At 39.8% G+C, this 18,186-nt stretch overlaps 3 protein-coding genes across 3 annotated transcripts; all 3 read left to right on the forward strand.

The window, feature by feature from the left end:
• Positions 1 to 717: 717 nt before the first annotated feature.
• Positions 718 to 2,094, forward strand: LOC107771270 (uncharacterized). Its single transcript, XM_016590612.2, has one exon. It carries the CDS (start codon positions 718 to 720, stop codon positions 2,092 to 2,094), a length of 1,377 nt encoding a protein of 458 aa, XP_016446098.1.
• Positions 2,095 to 3,106: 1,012 nt separating this feature from the next.
• Positions 3,107 to 5,091, forward strand: LOC107771266 (uncharacterized). Its single transcript, XM_016590607.2, has 2 exons — positions 3,107 to 3,872; positions 4,111 to 5,091. The coding sequence occupies exons 1-2, from the start codon at positions 3,249 to 3,251 to the stop codon at positions 4,807 to 4,809; spliced, it is 1,323 nt and encodes a 440-aa protein (XP_016446093.1). The 5' UTR covers positions 3,107 to 3,248; the 3' UTR covers positions 4,810 to 5,091.
• Positions 5,092 to 7,785: 2,694 nt separating this feature from the next.
• On the forward strand, positions 7,786 to 10,749 carry LOC107771268 (pentatricopeptide repeat-containing protein At5g39350-like). Its single transcript, XM_016590610.2, has one exon. It carries the CDS (start codon positions 8,277 to 8,279, stop codon positions 10,329 to 10,331), a length of 2,055 nt encoding a protein of 684 aa, XP_016446096.1. The 5' UTR covers positions 7,786 to 8,276; the 3' UTR covers positions 10,332 to 10,749.
• The last annotated feature ends 7,437 nt before the right edge of the window (positions 10,750 to 18,186 follow it).

Below are 18,186 nucleotides of genomic sequence, written 5' to 3' on the forward strand. Positions count from 1 at the left end.
GTTCCCCGTCTGTTAAACCATTAACCCAATTCCATTAAACTTCAGTTTCGGTTCGGTTTTCGGTTTCGGCTCAGTTTTGAACACCCCTAATTAGCTCGATACTAATTTTAATCCAGTGATAACTTATACCAGGTTTGCTAACCAAACAAAGTATTAAGGTGGTATTAAATTTTTATACCAACACTATATCTACTTATACCTCATACCAAACGACCCCTTAAAGTTTAATTATTCTTTTTGTCCTTTTTTTGTTTAATTTTGCACAAATAAAAGGATCACGTGTCAAATATTTGCTATTGCACGCAAGTTTTTCTCCTCTATTAGATAGTCCTATAGATATAAAGACTGAAAGTCGCCCCAAAGTTTCAAGAATTCAAAAGTCAAGAATCCCGTTTTCAGCTCACTCTTTAATTGGTTAGTTTCCGAGTATATAAAACCCCCAAAAAACCAACCCCAGTAACAACCCATCTTCTCCATTGATTTAGTTAGAGTCAAGCTCTAGACATAGTTTTATGCTTTGTGGCAAATGGAGAGGCCGACTTAAAAGGGTTTTCTTAGTTCCATAATATCTGAATTTTACTTCTGAATACACAATTCCCATTACTCTTTTCTTGATTCTGCAATTTTTTTTTTTACCTTGAGTGCACCATTGTTCTTTCAACATTTTCTACTGATCATTCTAATTCTCATTCAGTTCAGATTCTTTTCCGAACCAAAATGGAAGAAACACCAGAACAGAAGCATAGATGCAGGTTTTGTAACCAGAGTTGCAGTAGTGGGAGGTCATTGGGAGGTCACATGCGGGTTCATTTAGACTTGATTTCAGCAGAAAAGAAACAGAAAATTGAAGCTGAAAACAAGATGGGTTCTGAAGAAGAAGAAGAAGGTGATAATCATTTCGATAATTTGAGCATTTCAGAGCAATCTGACTGTAGCATGAGTCAAGAAAAGGGCAATAATATCAGCACTAACGATGTTGATGATATTGACTCAGTTGGTTATGGTTTAAGAGAAAATCCAAGAAAATCTTGGAGGGTTTCTGAGTTAAAGCTTAGCTCTATGAAAACGAAAAACCTCTGTAAAGAATGTGGCAAAGAATTTTCCTCTACACAAGCTCTATCAGGTCATTTAAGGACTCATTCGAAAAAAGGAACAACTGAAAAAAGTCATATTTGTGAGAAATGTGGTAAAGGTTTTGCTTCAACGAGAGCTCTTTATGGTCATATGAAAGTTCACGTGAAAAGATCAAGGGATGATCAAGAATCTGAATCATCAAAACAAAGTTTGTCTGATTTTGAGACTGTGTGTCCAATTCGGAAGAAGAGATCAAAGATAAAGTACAAGACTGATGCAAACCCTGAATCCTCTTATGCAATTAGTGAAGTTGAAGAAACGGAAGAGGCTGCTAAGACTTTGATGATGCTTTCTTGTGGTGTGAGAGACTGGGATGAATACCTTTCAATTTCAAAGCCTCTTAAAAATGAAAATGTCTCAATTCCTGAGACTAAGGCTGGCTGTTCTGATTCTGGCTGTGTTGATGGTTATGAAAAGAAGTGTGAAAATGAGGTAATAAATGATGAATTTTCAGGCAAGTTGATGATGATCAACACTGAGATTACAAGGGTCTGTTACTCTACTACCATACTGGGATTGGATAATGATCCAAGGTCGGATCTTGCTTTTCTGAATTCTTGTTCAGTCAAGAATGCAGGGGTTGATTTTCAGGTGCTGAATCCAGAGAAAAACTTTGTATCTGATATGGTCAATTCCCAGCTTGAAAGAATTGATAATAGTCCAGTTGAATTGGGAACAATTGGAGTAATGAGGACAAGTCCTGAGCCTATCAAAAGCAAGGATCACAAATGTCCAATATGTTTCAAGATTTTTCCATCAGGCCAATCTTTGGGAGGCCACAAAAGGGCTCATTATACTGGATTCAATGAAAGCAAAACTAAAGAGACTATGGTGAAAAAATTGGAGGATCTTACTGATAATCATAGAAGTTTTGATTTGAATAATCCTGTAAATGTTGTGGATGGAGGGGAAAAAGATGTTGTTGAGCTCAACCTTTGGTGGGTTGGTGGAAGTAGTTGAGATAATTCATTCTGATTTTCTGTTGAAGAGGTTTTAGAATTAGATAATTCATGATTCTTTTGCATGTTTGAAATTCATCATTGTAAAGATAGTTCTATAATTCTGTAATAACACAGGAAAGATTTTGAATATCCTGTTTGCTGTATAAAGCGATAAACCATAATGAGAATGAGGCAAACAAATTAGTACAAACATTACTGTTTACTTTTGCATTCTTGCATTGAATTACTACATCTTTTCACAGGCCACAGTAAACCTATGAATGTCTTTATCACTTTTAACTCTTGGGAGTACTTCTGGTTTTTGGCTACTGTGCAGTCTAGGGTTGGATTTGATTTGTTGAATTGGAGAGAAACATGTTTAGATGAAATTTCCTGGATTAAATATAAGATTAATGAAAAAGTAGCATCTGGTCTTTGCAGCGGATTATTGAATGACCTAAGGTATATACAAGTTACATCAATTAGCCAATATGCCCCCCATATGTTTGGAAGATTATAAACGTTGACTACAAGGAGAGAAGATAAAGTAGGTGTCCCTTTAATATGGGAAAAATCTTTGACCCTGTTATGAATTTAGTAATCTGTCTGAAATTATATGTTGTGTTTCTCATTTCATGTCCCGAAAAAGAGCAGTCCGGTGCACTAAGTTTTCGCTATGCGCAAGGTTCGGAGAATGGCCGAATTACAAGAGTCTACTTTACGTAACCTTATTCTGCATTTTTGCAAGAAGCTGTTTTCACGGCTTGAACCCCTGACCTCCTGGTCACACGGTAATAACTTTCTTTTTTTAAACTTTCAAATGCCTCCTCCTAAATCAAAACAATAAAAATGACCTTTCTTTTTTACAAACTTGGTGCCAATTTTCAGTCAACAACAGTCATAAGATGGGAAATGCAGTTCTGTGCCAGCTTGGTGTGCTCACTGTCCCTTTGCACGTGCTTGAGAAAAGAATATTTTTTCTATTTTTTTATGGGAATAAAGTTTCTAGGCTTTAACCACAGTCACATAGCACTCAAAATAGAACAGTACAGTAAAAATTTTATTAGACGATCTTATCAACGTCTCTCTAACTTAACCAAATGTCTATTTACCCAAAAAAACGTTGAGCCAAACACTGTCTTTCACTTTTTCCCAAATATTCGTTTTCGGAAAATGGCTTCTCACCATCACTACCACCACCACCCCACGGTGGCCGCCACCAACCCCACCCCTATCTCCGCCGTCTGTTACTGCTATTCTTGTTACCCCACCCCATCCCCGTACCCTCATCCTCCACCAACAAATCCACCACACTCCACTCCCCCTTATACCCACTACCCCACTCCACAGACTCACTTCTGTGCTTCCCATCTAACCTCACCCCCACCACCCTACAACCCTCCTACCCAGTGTCAATGCCAACCCCTTAACCAAAATCATCAATATTTTCAAGAAGTCGATCATCGAGTCAACAAAATACCAGAACAGCAAACTCAACGCATTGTTACATCTCTTCTCCGTCGGATCGCCGCCTTAGAATCTTCCCTCCGCCGCAGCTCTTCTATTTCTCCTCGTTCTCGTCAGTCCCTACGCGATGCTGCAGCGCGTACTATTCAAACGCACTTCAGAGCCTTCCTTGCTCGTAGATCGAGAACCCTCCGGCAGCTAAAACAGCTGGCTTCCATCAAAACAACTCTCAATATTCTCAAATCGTCAGTTTCTGGTAAACCCCATTTTGATACTCAAGCTGTTTCTCACAGAGCTATGGATTTACTTGTTAAACTTGATTCTATTCAGGTAATTAATTATGCTCTAATTGCAATTTTGCACATTTGATTTATACACTTATCACAATCCTATGTGAATAGCTTCTGGTGGAATCACTACCCTCTGGACGAAAAACTATAATGTGTATACAGGTCAAATCTTAATTTTTAGTACATATATATATATTAAATCTTAAATACCTTATGGAAATTCCTGGATTCGTGACTGAATACCTCAAAAGTGTTGAAAAAGGGGTTCTTTCTTGCAGGGGGATGATCAATTAATTAGAGATGGTAAAAGGTCGATAAACAACGAACTGACTAGATTTATGAAGGTAATTAATGGGGTTTCGGTATTTTCAAGTAGAGTAGTGAAGAATGTGAGGAGTGGCAACAAATCTAGGGTTTTTAACAGTGACCGTGAAGTGGAACTTGGCACAAATCTTAACGAAGCCATCGATAAGTTTGTTGCTACGGTAAATGAATCTGAAGAGGAAGAGGAAGAGGAGGAGCACCTAAAAAATCCTAGAGTTTCTGAAGCTAGAAAATCTGGGGTTTTAAGACGAAATAGGGATGAAGGTGGGCTTAAACCAAAACAAAAGAAATCTGTGAGCTTTGCAGAAAATGTTGATGGGCAAGAATCATTTGATGCTGATGAGATAGAGCTGATGAAAAACCTTAGCAGAAGAGTTGAAAAAATTGGAGCTTTATCCAAGGATGACGCTGAAGTTGATGAGGAAGAAGATGGAGGCCGGTATAGTGGAAGTAGTGATAATGAAATAATGGATCCAAATTACTACATTTCAAGAAAAGATGATGGTTATAATGAAAGGAATGTGAGAGATGAGGATGAGAATGAAACTGAGAGTTTCTTGTTCTCAGCACCATTGCCTGTGAAGATGGAAGCTAGAGCTGCAGCTGATTATATCAACAACAGGAAAAAGGGTGTCAAGATAGTTGACAATTGAATAGTAAGTCCCCAACAAGATGTCAAGATTTGAACTTTGGTGAGCTTGACAATTAGGTGGAAGTTTGAGCTTCTGCAATTCTTGGGAATTATTTGTAACTGTTAGTGATGATAGTGATCTTGATGACTACTGTTAGGTTTGATTATGGAAAGTTCATGTGTGTTGGAGTTTTGGATTTTGGCTGTTTTCTTCTCTGCCATTGTGGTAGGAATGGGAGATCTTTTGGATGTAATATGGCCTTGTTCTGTATGTCTTAATGATGATTGTTGAAGAGTTTAGAAGTCACATTTTGTTCAAAGATGAATCAACAGGTGGCTATTTCCTGTGGAGTTGTTTTAACTTTTAAAAAGGTTCTTTCTCCCTGATTGTTGCTGAATTCAATGGTCAATTTGGACGATCAGTAGTAGTGGACAGTGTCATTGTAACTGTAACTTATAAAGAAAAATCAAACCTCTTATAGTCAAAGCCTCCCTAATTTCATTCCAAACTGAAGGAAAAAATCCATTCCAATCTTGTCTTCCTGAAAGCTAAAGTACATTTTATGCCTGTCTTTTGTTGTGAAAAGAATGTTGAGGATGCATATTCAAGTGTGGTCAACTTATTAACAAAGCCTAAACACTTACAGGTGATCAGCTCAAGATAAGTCAAAAGGTTTATAAGAGAGTCGAAGAGCCTAAACCCTCACAAATCTATATATATATATAAGGTAGGGAATGGAAAAGTTGATGTGGCACATCTCTTTGGCTTGAATAGCCATTTATCTTTTTTCACAATTTTTTGAGATTTCTTTCCTATTTTAACCATTACTTCAATAATAATTAACTAAGAAAAAACGAATCGTTTACGTTGAAAAAGCACCATCTCACTTATAAAAGAAGTCTAACAGTATCTTCTTCCATCTTGATAATGGAGAAGCCGTTAAGTTTACCTCCTTTTACATGTTTTGATCTTATTTTTTTCTCTTTCTCACCTTAAAGTTTATCCTTTCTTTCCGTTTTGCTGAATAATACATCATTATGATCCATAAATGTAATTTCTGGTTATTATTTCCATTCGTTCCGTTTTACAGAAGTATTTAATGTACATTATTATGATTCATGAATGGTAGTACCCTTTATATATTACTGTATTCCATGGGCTTTGGAAATCAAGTAAATGGAAAAATATTCATAGGTCCGTGAAGCAAATTATTGAGTGAAGAGCAAAGATATCTTATTTTCCGATTCTCCAACTATCATTTCTCGAGAGAGAGATATAGAAACATACAACAATTACCATCCAATCTCCCTATTGCCTTTTTTTTTCTTTTAAATCGGTAGAAATTTATTGTTGCTCTCTTTTATATATTTCTCTAATTTAGTGGATGTAATTTTATTTACCCAATTTTATTTTTTGGTGATTCATTGATGTATTATTTTTGGCTGATTATTATGGTTTTTAACTGGTATTGCTCTCTTCTTTCTTTGGGACCTAGAAGCGTAACTTCTTATTTTGATCTCAATAGTATGAGTTTTGTTAATGTGAAAGCAGGTTTGTCAAGGTATTGCAATTTCTTTGTCATTTGTTGTGTAAGCATATTTGCTAATTAGTTGGTAATATTAAGGACTATATCAATAATAGTAAGTTTAGATTTATTTTAACATAAGCTTTGTCAGATAATTTACATATTTTTGGTGTCCTTATCTTATAGAGGGGCTGAACAAGTCTACCTCCCTTTACAAAAATTGTGAAATTCAGTGGCAGGATACTTTATTCCGATATCTCCCCCCGAAAAATGAATTAAATGATATTTTGTTTTATTTTATATGTTTTTTATCTCGTTATTTTGTACAATTCAAAATTGTAGTAGATGAAATAACGCAAAGTTATAGTATAGAATTCAATAATTATATATCTTCTTTCTTTCTATAAATTGGTTGTGTCTCTTTACTCGAACTTACTCCATTGTCTTTGTTATCTTTTGGATTAGCTGTACAGAAGGAGAGGAAAGAAAAAAATGAAGAGGAAAAGATTAAAATAAATGCAATACCAAAGTAGGATAGAAAAGAGGGTAAAGGAGGATAAAGAGGAAGTCGGCAATAGGGTTCATTTAGATGGTAGAGGGAGATTAATGAATAGAAAAAGTTAGAAAAAGAAGAATAATGAAAGAAAAATAATGTAAAAAAGGAGAGCGAACACAAAAACTTATTTCCCCGCTATTTTGGTTTATTTTTACTTTGTTTCTTTTAATTTTAATTGAATAGAAGAAAGTTCATCAAATAAAAAATTTACTATCTAATGATAGCAACAACAAAAAAAGTTCTTAGATACATATATTTCAATTATATTAGAGTAAGGTGTATAAATCTCCCCATACACACAAAATGTATGAAAATATATCGTTCATTTAAGATCTAATTCTACTAAGAGTATCCATATATTGATTTTATCTGTATGTAAACTTAATTTTCTTATTCAAATAGTTGAAAATTTTATTTCATCTGACTAAATATATATAATTTCTAAGTTTAATGATGTTTTATCATAACCGCGCGAAGCGCGGCAAATTCCCTAGTTTAATAATAATGCTAATATGCGAAATCTACGTCCATTGGATAACCAAAAAATACTTCCCATTATTTCTCATATTTTACTTATCAATGATCAAATAATATGAACTTTGACAAATGTTTCGACCTAAAACTTTTTTGGTAAGTTGCAGCAACAATAACAACAGACCCAGTATATTTCCAATAGTGTGGGGTATGAGGAGGGTAGTCTGTATGCAGACCTTACCTCTACCTAATGAAGATTGAGAGACTATTTCCAATAGACCCTCGGCTCGGAAAGGGTGAGAAGAAGAAGGAGGAGGAAGAGAAAAGCAAGAAAGGAAGAGAGAAGAAAAAAAGGGAGCTAAAGGATAAGTAGTACCAACTAATAACAACAGAGAACACAATACCTGAGGCGAACAAAACCACATAACGCTATAAAGATCTAAGAATATGAAGGGACATGCGTGTTACTAAGACTAACAGTTTTCAACTTCCTACTAACCTTCTACCATAATCCTCGATCTTTTAACCCTCTTATCAAAAGTCATGTCCTTAGTGAGATGAAACAGTGTCATGTCCTGCCTGTTCACCCCTCCCCCGTGCTTCTTAGGCCTACCTCGACCTCTTCTCAAACTCGCCATGGCCAACCTCTCACACCTCCTAACGGGAGCATCAATGCTTCTCCCCTTAATGTGTTTGAACCATCTCAACCTCAACTATATTGGATTTTATTTTGAAAGAAGGAGTTAATTTATGTCATTTATGTTAAATTGGTTATGAGCTACTAGTTTAACCGACGAGCTGACCTACCATAAACCGAAGATTAAACCAAAACAAGAAAAGAGGTCATAGAAACTGAGGAATTAGCCAGACAGCGCCAGTAGCCGAGACAATGGTGAATTGCTCGTAGCGCAGAAAGAGTACCTTTTCTAATTCATGAATGGCCCATCTAAGCCACTGTCCAAGAAATTGACGAACCTTAAACGAGTCGTTGAAACAACTGCCACAGCAGCAGAGCAATGCAAGTCTCTCCTAGACCATTGCGCCAAAACCAAATCTTTAAGAAGCACCAAAGGAGTCCATGGCTATACCATTACCCTCGGCCTCCTTCAATCCCTCAGCTCCACCCATTTGCTTTCTCTGCTGACAGCAGCATATGCAATCTGTGGTCACACTTCGTACGCTCGTAAAGTGTTCGATGAATTGCCTCAACGAACCTTACTGGCATACAGGTCCATGATTAGGATGTACACCGAGAAGGGGTTGCCTAACGTTGCGCTCAAACTCTTTGGGGAAATGCTGCGATCTGATAAACACAAGCCTGACAGACATACTTTTCCGTATGTGATTAGGGCATGCAGTGACTTGTTCTTACTTCAGCAGGGTGTTGTTATTCATGGGTTGACTGTTATAAGTGGGTTTATGTGGGACACTTTTGTGGGAAATTCACTTTTGACCATGTATATGAGTTGTGGAGATAAGAAGGGCGCTAGGAGGGTCTTTGATGCAATGCAGGCTCGAACCATTGTGACCTGGAACACTATGATCAGTGGGTATTGCCGAAATGATAGTCCCAAGGAGGCCCTAATGACTTTCAAGAGAATGGAAGATGCTGGTGTTGACGCTGATTGTGCCACTGTGCTTTCCCTATTGCCTGCGTGTGGGCGTCTGAAGGATTTTGAGATGGGTAGAGAGGTTCACTCACTGGTCGAAGAATTAAGTTTTTGGGACAATTTGTCTGTTAGGAATGCTGTCGTTGATATGTACGTTAAGTGCAGTAGAATGGATGAGGCAAGGTTGGTTTTTGAGAAGATGATTGATAGAGACGTGGTGACTTGGACTACAATGATCCATGGGTTCATTTCAGATGGTGACATAAAAAATGCGCTGTGGTTTTCTCAAAGGATGCAGCTTGAAGGTGTAAAGCCGAATGCGGTAACTCTGTCATCACTTCTTGCTGCATGCGCCAGTTTGCCTCATTTGAGGCTTGGTAAATGCTTGCATGCTTGGGCTATAAGGCAGGACCTTCAGTCTGATGTTAATGTAGAAACTGGCCTTATTGACATGTATGCTAAATGCAATTGTTTTAGACTTGGCTATCAGGTGTTTGCAAAGACTAGCAAGAAGAGGACTGTCCCATGGAATGCAATTTTGTCTGGGTGCCTTCATAATGAGCTTGCAAGAGAAGCGATAGAGCTTTTCAAGCTAATGTTATCAGAAGCTGTCAAACCAAATGATGCAACCCTGAAAAGTGTACTTCCTGCATTTGCAATTGAAGCTGATCTCAGGCAAGCGTTGAGCATACACAGCTATCTTGTAAGATCCGGATTTGTTACAAGAACTGAGGTAGCTACTGGTTTAGTTGATATATACTCAAAATGTGGAAACTTAGATAATAGTCACAAGATCTTCAATGGGATACCCAAGAAAGAAAGAGACATAATTTTGTGGAGTACGTTAATAGCTGGTTATGGGATGCATGGGCACGGCGAGACGTCTCTGTCACTGTTTAATCAGATGGTGCAATCTGGGATCAAACCTAACGAAGTCACTTTCACCTCGGTTTTGCATGCTTGTGCTCATGCTGGTTTGGTGGATGACGGTCTTTGTTTGTTTAATTTCATGCTTAGAAATCACTCTGATAGTCTTAGAACAGATCATTATACCTGTATGGTTGATCTTCTAGGTCGAGCCGGACGACTTGAGGAAGCATATGAACTTATAAAAACTATGATTCTCGAACCAAGTCATGCCATCTGGGGTGCACTGCTAGGGGCCTGTGTGATACATGAAAATGTGGAACTGGGAGAATTGGCTGCAAGGTGGCTATTTAAGCTGGAGCCAGAGAACACAGGAAATTATGTACTGTTGGGAAAGATCTATTCTGCAGTTGGAAGATGGAAAGATGCAGAGAATGTGAGAGTTTTGATGGATGAAATCGGACTAGTAAAGACTCCAGCTCAAAGTGTCATTGGGGCGACAAGTAGGTGATTTCTTTTGCTTTCTTTGTCCTTGTAGCTGAAAGCCGTTTTCTGATGCAAATAGATCCAAACGAGAGCTTAAGCTGATGGAAACTTCTGAGGAATATGCGATAAAAGGATGAGAGCTAGCCCTCTTAGTCCCTCTGTGTCACCAATACAATTGTGACATTGGGTCAGCTATTGCTTGGGCTGAGGATCAGCTTATGTTAAGGCCCAGTGCAATTTCTGCAGTATTGAGCCCATTAATTAATTACCTCTCTCTTGTTAGTTTATATTCCCTCAAACGGCTATAAGCCCAATCAAGGACAAGTGTCCAATAATTATAGTACTAGTTTGTTAGGAAGACAGCTGTAGCTAGCTGAATATCCTTATTTATCCTGATATGTATTTGGAGGAATCTATCAATGAAATCAGAATTTGCTTAATTTTCTTCCTTTATGTTTTTCTTTCTCCCAACAATCCAAATTGGCAGCCCAGGTGCTACATTTGGTATCAGAGCATCGATCCAATGGTGGATCCACAACATGAAATTACTGACGAAAAAAGAACTCTGACTCTCGAGCTTCAACTTCAGTCATTCATGGAGGCTTCGACGAAACGGATGGAACAAATGGAAACGATGGTGAAGGATTTAAATCGGCGAGAAGATTCACGAGCAGCTGCACGCTCGTTCATGGAGACAGTTCAGGGAGGCTCCTATGTTGAATCTGGTCAGTCATCTGTAGGGGGATTATTTCGCCCAGCATCAGCACCGACGACTCCCGTTTCCTCCTCTTCGGCGACGGTAACCCCTAGCTTCTCAAACATGAGTCGTGGTCTAGTTTTGAGTACCCCTCATCCCATGGTTCCTCGTGTAAGCTCTATTCCGAGTTCCTATTTTTCTCATACCCTTCACTCTACTCTAAATTCCACTATTCCTGTTTCCCTCAGTGCTTCACAACCCTTCACAAGTTTTTCAGTTTCCAGTGGGCTACTGCTTCTTAACCATTATCAAGCCATCCTTTAACCTTTGGTACTTATGTGGGTACCCAAACACCTCCTATATCTCACCCTTCAGTTCTTTCTTCAGCCCAATTACCACCTTATATGTCTACTGTTCCATTGTCAACAACCACACGACACAAATGCCCATTTTCACCACACAAGCACCCATGTCTATGTCCCAATTACCCCTCACTTTGATTTCACACTTCCAACCCTGTTTTCCCACTCTGACCTTACGGCCCATAACTTGCGATTTCTAAAAGCTAAGTTGGATTTCCTAGAATTTGATGAAAATAATGTCAGGGGATGGATACGTCGTTGCCAGTACTATTTTGACTACTATCAAGTCCTAGAGACTGCCAAAATGACATATGTAGCAGTGAGTGTCAAGGACAAGTTTGATAGCTGGTTTGATTCGTACGTCATTGATCATGGAGGGCAGGTGTTTTGGAACCAATTTTGTGTGGATTTGTGTGCACGTTATGATGGAATTGGGCCGCTAGATGCGGTCACTGTTTTAAATAGGCTACACCAATGGGCCGACGTAACAAGCTACCAAAAACGTTTTGAGGATCTACGCTGCCGAGTCCAAGTAGTTAGACCTCATTTCGATGAGCTCTATTTTATAACATGTTTTGTGGGGGGGCTCAAAGAGGAGATTGGGCCATTGGTGAAAGTCGCAAATCCACAAACATTGTTGGCAGACTACAATATGGCAAAACTCTATGAGCAGTCCCTAAATGCCCAAGCAAAAAATTCCTCTGCCAAATTTTCTAAGCTACACATATAACCATTCCTACAAAACTACCACCCAAACCCCATTCCCAATAACCAAAGGCCCAAATCCTATATTACCCAACAAACCCATAGCCCAAAAGGTCCCAAATCTCCAAACACTTCGTGAACAAAATCTATGTTACAAGTGCCACGACAAGTATTTCCCGGGACACCAGTGCAAACCAAAAGTATTAAATGCTATAGAAGGGCAGGAGGAGAAGGCAGTAGGAGATGGGGAGGAACCAGTAGAGGTGGTTGAAAGAATGGAAGAGGTGGACCAGACTGTGATTTCTTTAAATGTATTACTTGGCCTCAATCATGCCCCTTCCACAATCAGAATCAGAAGATGGGTCAAGAAGCATCCAATTACAGTTTTGATTGATAGCGGGTCTACGCATAGCTTTGTAGACCCAACCATTGTGAAGCAACTCAAATGAAGAACAGAGCCCATGGCTAAGCCCATGAAAGTATGGGTAGCTAATGGACAAATTATGAGTTGTACTCAATTGTGCCCTATTTTCAAATGGAAAATGAATGAGGAAGTGTTGACTTGAGACTCTTAAAGGCTGGGGAGCGGATATTATATTGGGCATGGATTGGGTGGATACGATGACCCCAATTGTTCTACACACTAAGCCACACAACATTTCTTTTTTCAGGGGGGACAAAATCATCACCTTGATAGGTTGTGATAATTCTGGGTCGAGTGAATCTTGTGATGAAAAGGTTATTCAGAAGTTGTTAAGGATGGGCCAATGTATCATTTCCGCCCAACTGACAAAACTAGATGCCTTACCCAAAGATGACAGACCACCAGAACCAGTCCAAAACTTATTGTCTAGATTTGTGGACATATTCCAAAAGCGTAAAAACCTTCCCCCAAATAGGACTTGTGATCATGCAGTCGAGCTGCTACCAGGGTCTAAGCCTGTTAACATTCTCCCTTATAGATACTCATTTGAGCTGAAAAATACCATCGAAAAAATGGTCAGAGAGATGATGAAAGCTCAAACAATTTCACCTAACACTTCTTCTTTTGCATCCCCAGTCATATTGGTTAAGAAGAAGGATGTTGCGTGGAGATTTTGTGTGGATTATCGTAGGTTGAATGACATAACGATAAAAAACAAGTATCCAATCCCATTTGTGGAAGATCTTTTGGATGAACTCCATGGGGCTAAAATATTCTCCAAATTGGACTTAAGGTCGGGCTATCACCAAATAAGAATGAGGCCGGGGGATGAGTTCAAAATTGCTTTTCGGACTCACCATGGACTTTGAGAATTCAAAGTAATGCCCTTTGGGCTTACCAACGCCCCTGCCACCTTTCAAGCTCTGATGCACGAAGTTTTCAGCCCTTACTTGCGTAAATTTGTCCTAGTTTTCTTCGACGACATCCTGATCTATAGTGCTAATCTGAATGATCATGTCCAACATCTAGAAGTGGTTTTTAAAGTGTTGAAAGCAAATCAGTTGTTCGCCAAAATATCCCAATGCAGTTTTGCCAAGGCCCAGGTCGAGTACTTAGGGCACATTATTTTAGGGCATGGAGTAAGTACTGATCCAACCAAAATTGAGGCAATGGTTAGTTGGCCCTATCCTGTCACCACTAAGGAGTTGCGTGGGTTTCTGGGACTCACTGGATACTACAGGCGTTTCATCAAAGGATTTGCTATCATTAGCAAGCCACTGACTGAATTGTTAAAGAAATGGGCATTCAACTGGAACGAAAAGGCTGCAGAGGCCTTTGATGAACTGAAAAATGCCATGGTCCAAGCTCCAGTACTAGCCTTACCTGACTTCTCAATACCATTCATCGTGGAGGTAGATGCGAGTGGTACGGGAGTGGGGGCTGTTCTGATGCAAAATAGCAGGGCAATCGCCTTCATGAGTCAAGCCCTTAGTCAAAAGCATTTGGGCCTCTCTACATATGAGAAAGAATTGATTGCCTTGTTTCTAGTAGTGGAAAAGTGGCGGCACTATCTTCAACCCCACCATTTCATCATTCGTACCGACCATTTCAGCCTCAAATTCTTGAGAGACCAAAGAATCACCACAGCTCTTCAACACAAGGGAATCACAAAATTAATGGGGCTGAGCTACTGAATACAGTATCGAAAAGGGGCAGATAATGTAGTTGCTGATGCTTTGTCACGCAGGTTCGAGTCTACTGAAGAATACAATGGGCTTTCAACTGTGCAACCAAAATGGGCCACTGAAATAATGGAAAGCTATGAAGGGGACCCTGAAGCTCAACACATTCTAACACAACTAGCAGTCGATAGCAATGCCCTACCCAACACTACCTTACAAAACGGATTGATTAGAATAGATGGCAAGATATTTGTAGGGAGTAAGGGTCAATTACGAGAGAAACTTATTGAACAAATGTATTCCACACCCTGGGGAGGACATTCGGGAATTTTGGGCACCCAACAGAGGTTAAGGGCCTTGTTCTTTTGGCCAGGACTACTGACTGAGGTGAAAGAGAAGGTCAAGAGTTACGAGGTTTGTCCACGCAACAAGGCAGAACATGTTCCTTATCCCGGACTTTTGCAACCTCTTCCAATCCCTTCAAGAGCTTGGGAACACCTAACCATGGATTTCATCAAAGGACTACCAAGGTCATTTGGAAAGGATACTATTCTGGTAGTCATTGACAGGTACACCAAGTATGCACACCTATTTACATTGACTCATCCTTACAACGCAACTCAAGTAGCTCAGTTATTTTTGGATCACATTTGCAAGCTTCATGGAGTCCCTAGCTCAATTCTGTTAGACCGTGATCCCATCTTCATAAGTTTGGTAGGTGAGATTTGCACTTTTGGTCCCTATCTCAAAACTATAAATACCCCCTTCCATTTCATTGTATAACACACCAAAAAAAATATATCAAAACTTAAGAAGAAAGAGTTTGAGAGGGAGAGAGATGTATTTCCTTTAGGAATGTTTCCTAACAGGGGAGTGACAAAATAGTGAGTAGAAATACTAGTCGGGTATTTTTCGGGAAACACTTTTGTGTGCGCCACTATTTTGGGTAGAGCTCAAGAATTGTTGTACCTCCAAATTATTGGGGAAGTCTCTCTTTGTATGCCTGCTAAATGTTTTAGTGGAAGTTGGTGTCGGATTTGTGGACGTAGCCTAAACGTTTTAGGTGAACCACGTTAAATATTGTGTCATTTATTTTTGGTTTCGTTGATCATTTATTTTATTCCGCTGTGCAGTAGTGTTTAGTGCCACCGGGTCCTAACAAGTGGCATCAGAGCTTTGGTTAGAGTACTATTCATACGTACGGTACTATTCATACGTACGAGTACTATTCATCCATACGGGCACTATTCATATCCACGGTTACTATTCACCGTCGGAATTTTTTTTAGATTGCAGAAGTCTGTCAAATTCTGATCTAAATGGAGGCGAGGACAAGCAAGATGGTCAACCTGAATGGCACAAATTATCACTTATGGAGAAACAAGATGAAGGATCTCCTGTTCGTGACAAAGATGCAGCTGCCGGTGTTCAGTTCTCAGAAACCTGAAGATAAGTCAGACGAGGACTGGGAATTTGAGCACAACCAAGTGTGCGGCTACATACGACAATTTGTTGAAGACAATGTGTACAACCACATTTCTGGTGTGACACATGCAAGGTCGTTATGGGACAAGCTCGAAGAGTTGTATGCCTCTAAAACAGGTAACAACAAATTATTTTACTTGACAAAATTAATGCAAGTAAAATATGTAGAAGGGACAACTGTGGCAGATCACCTTAATGAAATACAAGGGATTGTCGACCAGTTGTCGGGAATGGGCATAAAGTTCGATGACGAGGTACTTGCTCTTATGGTGCTGGCAACACTCCCAGAGTCATGGGAAACCTTGAAGGTTTCAATCACCAATTCTGCACCCAACGGTGTGGTAAACATGGAGACAGTCAAGAGTGGCATTCTGAATGAAGAAATGAGACGCCGATCACAAGGAACATCTTCTTCACAGTCAGAGGTGTTGGCTGTTACGACCAGGGGGAGAAGTCAAAATAAGAGCCAGAGTAACAGAGATAAGAGCAGAGGTAAATCCAACAAATTTGCAAATGTTGAGTGCCATTACTGCAAAAATAAGGGGCATATCAAAAGATTTTGCCGACAGTTCCAGAATGACCAGAAGAAGAACAAAGGCAAAAAGGTGAAGCCCGAAGAAAGCAGTGATGATGAAACGAACTCCTTTGGTGAGTTCAACGTTGTCTACGATGACGACATTATCAATCTGACAACCCAAGAGATGACCTGGGTGATTGATAGTGGGGCTACCATTCATGCGACGCCACGGAGAGAACTCTTCTCATCTTACACACCTGGAGACTTTGGTCGTGTAAAGATGGGAAATGCCAATTTCTCAACAGTTGTAGGCAAAGGTGATGTTTGCCTAGAGACCATGAATGGGATGAAGCTACTTTTAAGAGATGTCAGGCATGTTCCAGATATGCGCCTGAATCTGATCTCCGTAGACAAGCTTGATGAGGAAGGTTACTGCAATACCTTCCATAATGGCCAATGGAAGCTCACGAAGGGCTCATTGGTGGTGGCGCGGGGCACGAAGCAGTCAAAGTTGTACGTGACCCAGGCGAGCATCTCCCAACAAGTTATAAATGTTGCGGAGAATGATAGCAATATCAAGTTGTGGCATAGACGTCTTGGCCACATGAGTGAGAAGTCAATGGCGCGTTTGGTAAAGAAGAACGCCTTACCAGGTCTAAACCAGATCCAGTTGAAGAAGTGTGCTGACTGTTTAGCTGGGAAACAAAACAGAGTTTCGTTCAAAAGATTCCCTCCTTCCAGAAGGCAAAATGTGTTGGATCTGGTACACTCAAATGTATGTGGGCCTTTCAAGAAGTCCCTCGGTGGTGCCCGATATTTCGTGACCTTTATTGATGATCATTCACGAAAGACATGGGTATACACGCTGAAGACCAAGGATCAAGTGTTTTAAGTTTTCAAACAGTTTCTGACCTTGGTGGAAAGAGAGACTGGTAAGAAGTTGAAGTGCATCCGGACAGACAATGGCGGTGAATACCAGGGTCAATTTGATGCTTACTGTAAAGAGCATGGTATTCGACATCAGTTCACACCTCCTAAAACTCCCCAGTTGAATGGCTTGGCTGAGAGGATGAACAGAACTTTGATCGAGAGAACCAGATGTTTACTCTCTCATTCAAAGTTACCAAAGGCTTTCTGGGGTGAAGCTCTAGTTACAGCAGCCTATGTGCTGAACCATTCACCCTGTGTCCCTCTTCAGTACGAGGCTCCAGAAAAGATTTGGTCAGGAAGAGATATCTCTTATGATCAATTACGGGTATTTGGCTGCAAAGCCTATGTCCATGTTCCGAAAGATGAAAGGAGCAAACTTGATGTCAAGACAAGGGAGTGTGTATTCATCGGCTATGGTCAAGACATGCTTGGCTATAAGTTCTATGATCCGGTGCAAAAGAAGCTCGTCAGGAGTCGAGATGTCGTGTTCGTTGAGGACCAAACAATTGAAGACATTGACAAAGTAGAGAAGTCCACTGATGATTCTGCTGAGTTTGAGTTGCCTCCAACAGTGGTGCCGAGACAAGTTGGAGATGATGTTCAGGATAATCAACCTGAAGCCCCTGATCTTCCTAATGAAGATGAACCAGCAGATACTGAAGGTAACGAGGACAATGGTGATGATGATGCAGACGAGGAGGATCAACCTCAACCACCAATCCTCAATAACCCTCCTTATCACACAAGATCTGGAAGAGTTGTGCAACAGTCTACCAGATATTCTCCACATGAGTATGTGTTACTCACTGACAGGGGAGAACCCGACAGCTTTGAAGAAGCTATTGATGATGAACATAAGGAGAAGTGGATAGAATCCATGCAAGACGAGATGAAATCCTTGCATGAGAACAAGACGTTTGAGCTGGTGAAGTTGCCGAAAGGCAAGAGAGCTTTGAAGAATAAGTGGGTGTTCAAGATGAAGCATAATGAACACAATTCCCTTCCGAGATTCAAAGCAAGATTGGTCGTCAAAGGTTTCAATCAAAGGAAAGGCATTGACTTTGATGAAATATTCTCA

Source organism: Nicotiana tabacum, chromosome 3 (genome assembly GCF_000715075.1).
Source record: "Nicotiana tabacum cultivar K326 chromosome 3, ASM71507v2, whole genome shotgun sequence".
Classification (NCBI taxonomy): Eukaryota; Viridiplantae; Streptophyta; class Magnoliopsida; order Solanales; family Solanaceae; genus Nicotiana; species Nicotiana tabacum.